This window comes from Coregonus lavaretus (genome assembly GCF_964263955.1).
Source record: "Coregonus lavaretus genome assembly, chromosome: 33".
NCBI lineage: Eukaryota > Metazoa > Chordata > Actinopteri > Salmoniformes > Salmonidae > Coregonus > Coregonus lavaretus.
Window position 1 is genome coordinate 30,398,616 of NC_140020.1, and position 12,127 is coordinate 30,410,742.

Genomic DNA, 12,127 nt, shown 5'->3' on the forward strand with positions numbered 1-12,127 from the left:
CTTGTGCATGTTGACCTGTTTAAAGGTCTTGCTCACATCGGCTACGGAGACCGTGATCACACAGTCGTCCGGAACAGCTGGTGCTCTCATGCATGCATGCTTCAGTGTTGCTTGCCTTGAAGCGAGCATAAAAGGCATATAGCCCGTCTGGTAGTCTCGCGTCACTGGGCAGCTCGCGGCTGGGTTTCCCTTTGTAGTCCATAATAGTTTGCAAGCCCTGCCACATCCGACGAGTGTCAGAGCCGGTGTAGTAGGATTCAATCTTAGTCCTGTATTGACACTTTGCCTGTTTGATGGTTTGTCTGAGGGCATAGCGGGATTTCTGAGGGCAAGTGTCCGGATTAGTGTCCCGCTCCTTGAAAGCGGCAGCTTTAGCTCGGTGCAGATGTTGCCTGTAATTCTGTTGCCTGTAATTCTTACCGGAGGTAGCTGTTCTGTCTTGCCGATGCATGGAAAAACCAGCCAACTGTATATTATCCATGTCGTCGTTCAGCCACGACTCGGGGAAACATAAAACATTACAGTTTTTAATGTCCCGTTGGTAGGATAGTCTCGAACAGAGCTCATCCAGTTTATTCTCCAGTGATTGCACGTTGGCCAATATGACGGATGGTAGAGGCGGGTTACCCACTCGCCGACTAATTCTCACAAGGCACCCAGATCTGCGGCCCCTGTATCTCTGTCTTCTCTTCATGCGACGGGGATTTGGGCCTGGTCCAGGAACAACAGTATATCCTTTGCATCAGACTCATTAAAGAAAAAATATTCATCCAGTTTGAGGTGAGTAATCGCTGTTCTGATATCCAGAAGCTATTTTCAGTCATAAGAGACAGTAGTAGAAACATTGCAAAATGTACAAAATAAGGTACAAACAATGCGAAAAAACACACAAAATAGCACAATTGGTTAGAAGCCCGTAAAACGGCAGCATCCCCTCTGGCGCCATTATAATTATAATAGTGAGTTATATATGAATTTCCGAGAAGTGTTAGTGTTAGGCTTAGCAAATGGATTTAATGGGGTCTCTTAAGTGTGTGTGTGTGTGTGTGTGTATTTGTATGCCTGTCTGCCTTCCTGCTCCCATGTGTGTCTTCTCAACCTTGAGATGACGGCCATAGCTCTTTGAGAGTACCGTTGGGGTTACCTCACAGTAACCTCTGACCTCTAGCCTTAGGCCTTCCCATAGCCACACTTGATCCACAACCTATGTGTTTTTCAACAGTAGTACAACATCATTTCTACTTATATAATGCACTGCCACCATTCATGGTTCAATAGTGTTGTTCATGGTCAGAGATTACATTCCTCAAGCCATAGCTCTTAGCCTCGCAAAGCCACCTGATCCTGCGAGCTTATATTAAACGCTGCACAGATATCAGTGCAACGTTTAATGTAAGCTCGCGGGATCAGGTGGCTTTGCGAGGCTAAGAGCTCTCTCATTGTTAGAAACACATGCATCGACCCGTGTTGATTTTCACATGATTAACTTCAGCAGTATGTCGTCTTATAGAATGCATTGTATAGCAGTCAATCATGGTCCACTAGATTGATTCATGGTCAGCTATCTGAAGCCATTCATAGCAGTCAATCATGGACCACTAGATTGATTCATGGTCAGCTATCTGAAGCCATTCATAGCAGTCAATCATGGACCACTAGATTGATTCATGGTCAGCTATTCATTGGGTGAACTCAGCTTTACTGCTGTCATTGGTAGACATGCATAATAGTAACCATTGACCCATGTGTTTATTCACATGATCAACACAAGAATACAACAGCAGGTCCCATTATAGAATGTACCACCGCCATTCATTCATGGTTCAGTAGCCAATGTCATCATGGTCATTTGTTATTTTATTGTGTTACTATTTCCTTTTTTATTTAGCAAATATTTGTCTTACTTTTTAACTCTGCATTGTTGGGAATGGGCTCGTAAGTAAGCATTTCACAGTAAAGTCTACATCTGTTGTATTCAGCACGTGACCATTACAATTTGATTTGATCTACTATAGCCATAGAGATAACATGAGTAGGTTCTGTCTAGTATTTCCATTTTTATGTCTACATTTTGACTGTATTATGACTATAACAGTGTTTCTCTGTCCGTGTTTCATGAGAGTTACTGCAGCTTTCATCTATTACTTTAAAACCAGACATATGTTGAGGTTCTAGTATTTCTATTTCTATGATGACTATAACAGTGTTTTTTTTACCCGTGCTTCAGGAGAGTTCCACTGCAGCTTCGAAGAGGAGCCCATCTGTATGTTCACGCAGGACAAGAATGACGACTTTGATTGGACGAGACACAGTGCCGCCACCCGTGACACCAAGTACACGCCCAACACCGGGCCTAGCGACGACCGCAGCGGTTCCAAACAGGGTGAGCCAACCAGGAAGGAAGACACAGCTATGTATTATTCAATCAATCAATCAAATGTATTTATAAAGCCCTTTTTACATCAGCAGATGTCACAAAGTGCTATACAGAAACCCAGCCTAAAACCCCAAACAGCAAGCAATGCAGATGTAGAAGCAAGGTGGCTAGGAAAAACTCCTTAGAAAGGCAGAAACCTAGGAAGAAACCTAGAGAGGAACCAGGCTGAGGGGTGGCCAACCAGGATGTGCCGGGTGGAGATTATAACAGTACATGGCCATTAAGGCCAGATTTTTCTCCAAGATTGTGATGTCATTAGGATCTTAGGTGCACTGTGTTTGGGAATCTTCAATGCAACGAAGAAGGTCATAAGGGAATTGTTTTGCCCCACATTTCACTACATTAGCCAGCATAACTAGCTAGAATTATTTACACTAATTTGCAATTGGTTAGCTACCACTCCAGGTGGCTTCAGCATATTGGAACGGTTGTCTTTCTATGTGATCTTTTAGAAATCTTATTTTAGTCTTGACCCTGGTAGTCCACTCAGCACAGATACTGTACTCACAACACACACTACACACGGGTCAATATCAACACAATGGAACATGCAATAAACAACCTTCAGCACTCTCATTTTCATGGTACTCATCACTCTGTCTGTCTCTCTGTGTAACCCCCTTTCTCTCCATCTCTCTCTCTCTCTCTATCACCCCCTTCTCTCTCTCTCTGGTTTAAGTAAAAAGGTAACATACAGCAGTTTACAACGTAAACACAGGCAAATTGTTTCAATATAGCACACATACAGTGGGGGAAAAAAGTATTTAGTCAGCCACCAATTGTGCAAGTTCTCCCACTTAAAAAGATGAGAGAGGCCTGTAATTTTCATAATAGGTACACGTCAACTATGACAGACAAAATGAGAAAATGTTTTCCTGAAAATCACATTGTAGGATTTTTAATGAATTTATTTGCAAATTATGGTGGAAAATAAGTATTTGGTCACCTACAAACAAGCAAGATTTCTGGCTCTCACAGACCTGTAACTTCTTCTTTAAGAGGCTCCTCTGTCCTCCACTCGTCACCTGTATTAATGGCACCTGTTTGAACTTGTTATCAGTATAAAAGACACCTGTCCACAACCTCAAACAGTCACACTCCAAACTCCACTATGGCCGAGACCAAAGAGCTGTCAAAGGACACCAGAAACAAAATTGTAGACCTGCACCAGGCTGGGAAGACTGAATCTGCAATAGGTAAGCAGCTTGGTTTGAAGAAATCAACTGTGGGAGCAATTATTAGGAAATGGAAGACATACAAGACCACTGATAATCTCCCTCGATCTGGGGCTCCACGCAAGATCTCACCCCGTGGGGTCAAAATGATCACAAGAACGGTGAGCAAAAATCCCAGAACCACACGGGGGGACCTAGTGAATGACCTGCAGAGAGCTGGGACCAAAGTAACAAAGCCTACCATCATTAACACACTACGCTGCCAGGGACTCAAATCCTGCAGTGCAAGACGTGTCCCCCTGCTTAAGCCAGTACATGTCCAGGCCCGTCTGAAGTTTGCTAGAGTGCATTTGGATGATCCAGAAGAGGATTTGGAGAATGTCATATGGTCAGATGAAACCAAAATAGAACTTTTTGGTAAAAACTCAACTCGCCGTGTTTGGAGGACAAAGAATGCTGAGTTGCATCCAAAGAACACCATACCTACTGTGAAGCATGGGGGTGGAAACATCATGCTTTGGGGCTGTTTTTCTGCAAAGGGACCAGGACGACTGATCCGTGTAAAGGAAAGAATGAATGGGGCCATGTATCGTGAGATTTTGAGTGAAAACCTCCTTCCATCAGCAAGGGCATTGAAGATGAAACGTGGCTGGGTCTTTCAGCATGACAATGATCCCAAACACAACGCCCGGGCAACGAAGGAGTGGCTTCGTAAGAAGCATTTCAAGGACCTGGAGTGGCCTAGCCAGTCTCCAGATCTCAACCCCATAGAAAATCTTTGGAGGGAGTTGAAAGTCTGTGTTACCCAGCGACAGCTCTAGAGGAGATCTGCATGGAGGAATGGGCCAAAATACCAGCAACAGTGTGTGAAAACCTTGTGAAGACTTACAGAAAACGTTTGACCTGTGTCATTGCCAACAAAGGGTATATAACAAAGTATTGAGAAACTTTTGTTATTGACCAAATACTTATTTTCCACCATAATTTGCAAATGAATTCATAAAAAATCCTACAATGTGATTTTCTGAATTATTTTTTGTCATTTTGTCTGTCATAGTTGGCGTGTACCTATGATGAAAATTACAGGCCTCTCTCATCTTTTTAAGTGGGAGAACTTGCACAATTGGTGGCTGACTAAATACTTTGTTCCCCCACTGTAGATGTACTTGGACGAATAGAAAAAATATTGGAAACACAAGCCAACAAAAGTATGTATCTTTCTTTAGTGGTGGAGAGAATCATTTCTGTGAATGGCTGCTTCACAAAAACTGAGAGAACAAAAAGAGATTGGAAAAAAGAACGAAAAAATAAATAATCAAAAGGCCTCCCACTGGTGACAGTGAAGGACAGATTGAGTCTAATACTGTATCTTAAAATGAGGAAGTCACTTCCTGCTGGCACAGCCAATCAAGGATGGCCTGAAGGAGAACCACACACACACACCGGTCACCATGGTGACTCAATCCGACACACCAGACACGTCACACTACTCAGTCACATACACACACACACACACACTGTGAGAAACTGTGCTAGTTGTCCTGTGTGTGTCAGTCCTGAGGGAGCGTGAGCAGTGATCTAGTCTTTATTGGAATGCAGCAGAGGCATTAGACAGCTCTAGTAGCAACATCAGCTGAAGTAGTAAATAATGTATTGGCTTTAATCACTCTAATGGGATGAAACTGTCCAGCATTTCATTACCAGCCCACCAGTCCTAAGGGGCTGCAATTATCTGATGTCAAATTCAACAGAATAATTTGATTTTGACTGGAGGGTGTGAAAGCTTGTTCTCCGTCCTAGCTACCTTCCCCTGCCCCAAAGTGGGACTGTAGATGGGGTCTGGAATGAGATGCGTACCATGTGAGAAGGTTAGTTTCCCATCAAGGTTTCAGATTACCTTGAGACGTGACCATCTCGTCTGTCCTATCTGCCCTCTGGTTTGTGTCTGGTTAATCTTATTAGAGAGAAAATAGATCTTTAGTGGACATTTACTTTTACTCTTTCACTACTAGCTGCATGGATGGAGCCGCCGTTTCTGTCACATTATTTTTTCATGAAGGATTATAGGATATTGAGGGCTTGTTACATTATAACAATCACATTTACAGTTGAAGTCGGAAGTTTACATACACTTTGGTTGGAGTCATTAAAACTCGTTTTTCAACCACTCCACAAATGTCTTGTTAGCAAACTATAGTTTAGGCAAGTCGGTTAGGACATCTACTTTGTGCATGACACAAGTAATTTTTCCGACAATTGTTTACAGACAGATTATTTTAATTATAATTCACTGTATCACAATTTCAGTGGGTCAGAAGTATACATACACTAAGTTGACTGTGCCTTTAAACAGCTTGGAAAATTCCAGAAAATGATGTCATGGCTTTAGAAGCTTCTGATAGGCTAATTGACATAATTTAAGTCAATTGGAGGTGTACCTGTGGATGTATTTCAAGGCCTAACTTCAAACTCAGTGCCTCTTTGCTTGACATCATGGGAAAATCAAAATAAATCAGCCAAGACCGCAGAAGAAGAATTGTAGACCTCCACAAGTCTGGTTCATCCTTGTGAGCAATTTCCAAACGCCTGAAGGTACCACGTTCATCTGTACAAACAATAGTACGTAAGTATAAACAACATGGGACCACGCAGCCGTCATACTGCTCAGGAAGGAGACGCGTTCTGTCTCCTGGAGATGAACTTACTTTGGTGCGAAAAGTGCTAATCAATCCCAGAACAACAGCAAAGGACCTTGTGAAGATGCTGGAGGAAACAGGTACAAAAGTATCTATATCCAAAGTAAAACGAGTCCTATATCGACATAACTGGGTTTCCAGTTATGGCCGCTCAGCAAGGAAGAAGCCACTGCTCCAAAACTGCCATAGAAAAAGCCAGACTACGGTTTGCAACTGCACACGGGGACAAAGATCTTACTTTTTTGAGAAATGTCCTCTGGTCTGATGAAACAAAAATAGAACTGTTTGGCCATAATGAGCATCGTTATGTTTGGAGGAAAAATGGGGTAGCTTGCATGCCGAAGAACACCATCCCAAACGTGAAGCACGGGGGTGGCAGCATCATGCTGTGGGGGTGCTTTGCTGCAGGAGGGACTGGTGCACTTCACAAAATAGATGGCATCATGAGGAAGGAAAATTATGTGGATATATTGAAGCAACATCTCAAGACATCAGTCAAGAAGTTAAAGCTTGGTCGCAAATGGGTCTTCCAAATGGACAATGACCCCAAGCATACTTCCAAAGTTGTGGCAAAATGGCTTAAGGACAACAAAGTTAAGGTATTGGAGTGGCCATCACAAAGCCCTGACCTCAATCCTATAGAAAATGTGTGGGCAGAACTGAAAAAGCGTGTGCGAGCAAGGAGTCCCACAACCTGACTCAGTTACACCAGCTCTGTCAGGAGGAATGGGCCAAAATTCACCCAACTTATTTTGGGAAGCTTGTGGAAGGCTACCCAAAACGTTTGACCCAAGTTAAACAATTTAAAGGCAAAGCTACCAAATACTAATTGAGTGTATGTAAACTTCTGACCCACTGGGAATGTGATGAAAGGAATAAAAGCTTAAATAAATAATTCTCTCTGCTATTATTCTGACATTTCACATTCTTAAAATAAAGTGGTGACCCTAACTGACCTAAGACAGGGAATTTATACTAGGATTAAATGTCAGGAATTGTGAAAACTGAGTTTAAATGTATTTGGCTTGTATAAGGTTTATGTAAACTTCCGACTTCAACTGTAATATACTTTTTAAGAAGACTTATAGCAAGAAAAACTATGGGAACATAGTAGGTGATTTGTCAATTCAATAATAAGTGTTTCAATAAACCCAACACAAACACTTTTCCCAACGCAAATTATATGCTTCAGAAATAATAAGAAAACCCTCCCCCACAAATAATATAATTTTAATGCCTAATTTTCATAAACACAAATATTCCACAAACCTCATCAATGACCCCGTAACCTTAAATTACCTTTTTGTTTTGGTTAAGTTCAAGTTCGGTTAGGCTACTGAAGTTTAGTTGAGACGCACCCCAAAACTGAAATTAATCATTATAGTTGATTCAGTTCAGTTCGTAGTCTTTGCGCATTCAAATAATATTTCCCCCCAATAAAGAAAAGATAAGTCGGCCGTGGATGATCTCCAAAAACGTTGAGGAAAAACTGATCTCACTGGTGTCTTGAAGGCGCGTCCGCACTCATGAAACTTTCTCCGCTATCCGTTTAGTAATCCACAACAAGGAAATAATCTGACATGTCAGGAACATGTTCACAGTGCACAAAAGAACATCCAAATCAAGGCAGGATGCAGTATTCTTACATTTACATTTTAGTCATTTAGCAGACGCTCTTATCCAGAGCGACTTACAGTTAGTGAGTGCATATTCTTCTATATCTTTGAAACTGGCACCCCGGAGGTTCACCCGGGCCGTGTCCAAAATCTGGCTTGCCTACTACTTACTTAAACTGCATACTGTGTACTAATCGTACTATGTACTATTTAGCACATACTGTTTATTAAAATGTATGAAGTATGCCACGGCCACGACGTACAAGACAACTGGGAACTCGGAAACAAAGCAAGCTCAGACTTGGAAAAACTGTGACGTCAGTGATCTTCAGGTCGAAGAAGTCGGAGCTCTAGGATGATGCCTGAGTTTCCGATTGTACTTCCGAGTTGGATGACCGTTCAAAATGATTTTTCCCAGTTGGAGCATGTTTTTTCCGAATTACTTGTTGTCTTGAACGCACCATCAGTTACGGCTTCTCATATGAACCGGAAAGGATCGCCTGTAGCCCCACCCAGTGACCTTTCACTACAGTGAAGTGTCGGAGAGTTGTTATTTTGGGCTAACGCTAGCTAGCTAAGTAGCTAGCATTTGGAACATTGTATTTGGAGTAACCTTGAGGTAACCATAGGCCTAAGCATGTATCAATTGAAGAGTCACCTGATGCTTGAGAGGAATGGGAGATGCTGTAGAGGAATGCAATGCTAAGGCAGAGGGCTCGTAATGAGGACGACTGGCTGGCTACTACTCTAAACTGTGTGTGGTAAGCTTTCTGGCGCCCAGAGAGCTTCTGAGGCATCACCCAAGTAGGTGCCATACATTGTGAAGGAAAACTCCAGTGGCTACACAACTCAGGCTGGTTCCCAGAATAGCTAGCCCTCTACAAGATCGTCACCCCACTCCATCTTCATCAACCATCTCTCTGACCACCTTCCTCTGATCAAGCCATGAACTGTCCCTCTCCATCTTTGGAGGATGCATGCACTCAAATACTTATTGGTTTATTTGGATCCCCATTAGCTTTTGCAGAAGCAGCAATTACTTTTCCTGGGGTCCCCCAAAAAAACACAAAACACGACAAGCAACAAAACACTGATAGACAAGGAAAGTCACACAAATAAAAAAATGCAATAATATACAAATACAACAAAAACATTATACAAATAATACAACTAAAAATAATGTGTGTCTGTGTGTGCGTTTGTGTGTGTGTTCCCTCACAGTCCCCGTCATTCCTGGTAGAGCACGGCGCTTGTAACGCCAGGGTAGTGGGTTAGATCCCCGGGACCACCCATACACAAAAATGTATGCACGCATGACTGTAAGTCGCTTTGGATAAAAGTGTTGTTAAATGGCATATTATTATTATTCCAGGAGTTGTTTTTTAACCAATTTTTAAAGGTAATTGTGCTGTTTGCTTGAATAATTGGAGATGGAAAGGAGCTCCATGCGATCATGGCTCTGTATAAAATGGTGCATTGCTGTGAATTCGTTTTGGACTTGGGGACTATGAAAAGACCCCGGGTGGCATGTCTTGTGGGGTATGTATGGGTGTCTGAGCTGAATGTTATTTGATATTTCTCATAAAAACTAGAAGAGAAGCAGTTCATCTCTTGTCAACCCTCAACCAGGAAAGACTGGTATGCATGTTGTTGATGTTATTTCTATATGTGCAGTTAAGGGCAAGGTGTGCTGCTCTGTTTTGATCCAGCTGCAGCTTTGCTAGGTCTTTCTTTGCTGCACTTGACCATATTACCGGACAGTAATCAAGATGGGACAAGATGGTGTCAAAAATGCAGAACATATTTTTATAGCAGACATACCCTCCCCATCTTCACAACAACTTTGTCAATATGACTTGACCATGATAATTGACCATCCACTGTTATAACTAGGAGTTTAGCTTCCTCAACTTGCTCAATGGTAACACCCTTTAGTACAACTCCAGTTGAGGTTTAGGTCTTAGAAAATGTTTTTAACCAAATGCAAAGCTTTTAGTTTTAGATGTATTTAAAACCAGTTTATTATTAATCACCCATTCTGGTACTGACTGTATCTCCTTATTTAGAATTTTAGTGAGCTCACTGGCTTTGGATGCTGCCATGTAGAGTGTGGAATCATCCGCATACATAGTCATTCTAGTTTTGTGTCATTCTAGCTTCGAGTAAGATTGCACTGTACATAGCTGATGTTAGAGAAGTTTTCCATTGAAGAACACTCTGGATTCTATTGGATAAATAACTCTCCAACCATGTGATGGCAGGTGATGTAAAGCCATAGCAATTGAGTTTTTTCAATAACAATTTATGATCAATAACATCAAAGGCTGCACTGAAATCTAACAATACAGCTCCATCATCTTATTATCCATTTATTTTAACCAATCATCAGTCATCTGAGTCAGTGCAGTACAAGTTGAGTGCCCTTCTCTATATGCATGCTAAAAGTCAGTAGTTAACTTGTTCTCTGAAGAATAGCATTATATTTGGTCAAACACAAACCTCTGCATCAGTTTACTAAGAACAGGCAGCAAACTGATTGGGCAGTTGTTCAAATCAAATCAAATCAAATTTTATTGGTCACATGCGCCGAATACAACAGGTGCAGACATTACAGTGAAATGCTTACTTACAGCCCTTAACCAACAGTGCATTTATTTTTAAAAATAAAACAACAACAAAAAAATTGTTGAGAAAAAAAGAGCAGAAGTAAAATAAAATAACTGTAGGGAGGCTATATATACAGGGGGGTACCGGTGCAGAGTCAATGTGCGGGGGCACCGGCTAGTTGAGATAGTTGAAGTAATATGTACATATGGGTAGAGTTAAAGTGACTATGCATAAATAATTAACAGAGTAGCAGCAGCGTAAAAAGGATGGGGTGGGGGGGCAGTGCAAATAGTCCGGGTAGCCATGATTAGCTGTTCAGGAGTCTTATGGCTTGGGGGAAGAAGCTGTTGAGAAGTCTTTTGGACCTAGACTTGGCACTCCGGTACCGCTTGCCGTGCGGTAGCAGGGAGAACAGTCTATGACTAGGGTGGCTGGAGTCTTTGACAATTTTGAGGGCCTTCCTCTGACACCGCCTGGTATAGAGGTCCTGGATGGCAGGAAGCTTGGCCCCAGTGATGTACTGGGCCGTACGCACTACCCTCTGTAGTGCCTTGCGGTCGGAGGCCAAGCAGTTGCCATACCAGGCGGTGATGCAACCAGTCAGGATGCTCTCGATGGTGCAGCTGTAGAATTTTTTGAGGATCTGAGGACCCATGCCAAATCTTTTCAGTCTCCTGAGGGGGAATAGGCTTTGTCGTGCCCTCTTCACGACTGTCTTGGTGTGTTTGGACCATGATAGTTCGTTGGTGATGTGGACACCAAGGAACTTGAAGCTCTCAACCTGTTCCACTACAGCCCCGTCGATGAGAATGGGGGCGTGCTCAGTCCTCTTTTTTTTCCTGTAGTCCACAATCATCTCCTTTGTCTTGGTCACGTTGAGGGAGAGGTTGTTGTCCTGGCACCACACGGCCAGGTCTCTGACCTCCTCCCTATAGGCTGTCTCATCGTTGTCGGTGATCAGGCCTACCACTGTTGTGTCGTCGGCAAACTTAATGATGGTGTTGGAGTCGTGCCTGGCCATGCAGTCATGGGTGAACAGAGAGTACAGGAGGGGACTGAGCACACACCCCTGAGGGGCCCCCGTGTTGAGGATCAGTGTGGCAGATGTGTTGTTACCTACCCTTACCACCTGGGGACGGCCCGTCAGGAAGTCCAGGATCCAGTTGCAGAGGGAGGTGTTTAGTCCCAGGATCCTTAGCTTAGTGATGAGCTTAGAGGGCACTATGGTGTTGAATGCTGAGCTGTAGTCAATGAATAGCATTCTCACGTAGGTGTTCCTCTTGTCCAGGTGGGAAAGGGCAGTGTGGAGTGCAATAGAGATTGCATCATCTGTGGATCTGTTGGGGCGGTATGCAAATTGGAGTGGGTCTAGGGTTTCTGGGATAATGTTGTTGATGTGAGCCATGACCAGCCTTTCAAAGCACTTCATGGCTACAGACGTCAGTGCTACGGGTCGGTAGTCATTTAGGCAGGTTATCTTAGAGTCCTTGGGCACGGGGACTATGGTGGTCTGCTTGAAACATGTTGGTATTACAGACTCAGTCAGGGACATGTGGAAAATGTCAGTGAAGACACTTGCCAGTTGGTCAGCACATG

At 42.9% G+C, this 12,127-nt stretch overlaps 1 protein-coding gene across 1 annotated transcript in view; it reads left to right on the forward strand.

The window, feature by feature from the left end:
• The window catches only part of LOC311108674 (MAM domain-containing glycosylphosphatidylinositol anchor protein 2), a gene marked incomplete at both ends in the record, with an annotated part of 397,367 nt that overhangs the window by 353,505 nt on the left and 31,735 nt on the right, over positions 1-12,127 (forward strand). The window contains one exon of the mRNA XM_084151384.1: positions 2,228-2,383. Within this exon, the coding sequence (XP_084007510.1) occupies positions 2,228-2,383 (156 nt within the window). The remainder of the gene's footprint in view (positions 1-2,227; positions 2,384-12,127) is intronic.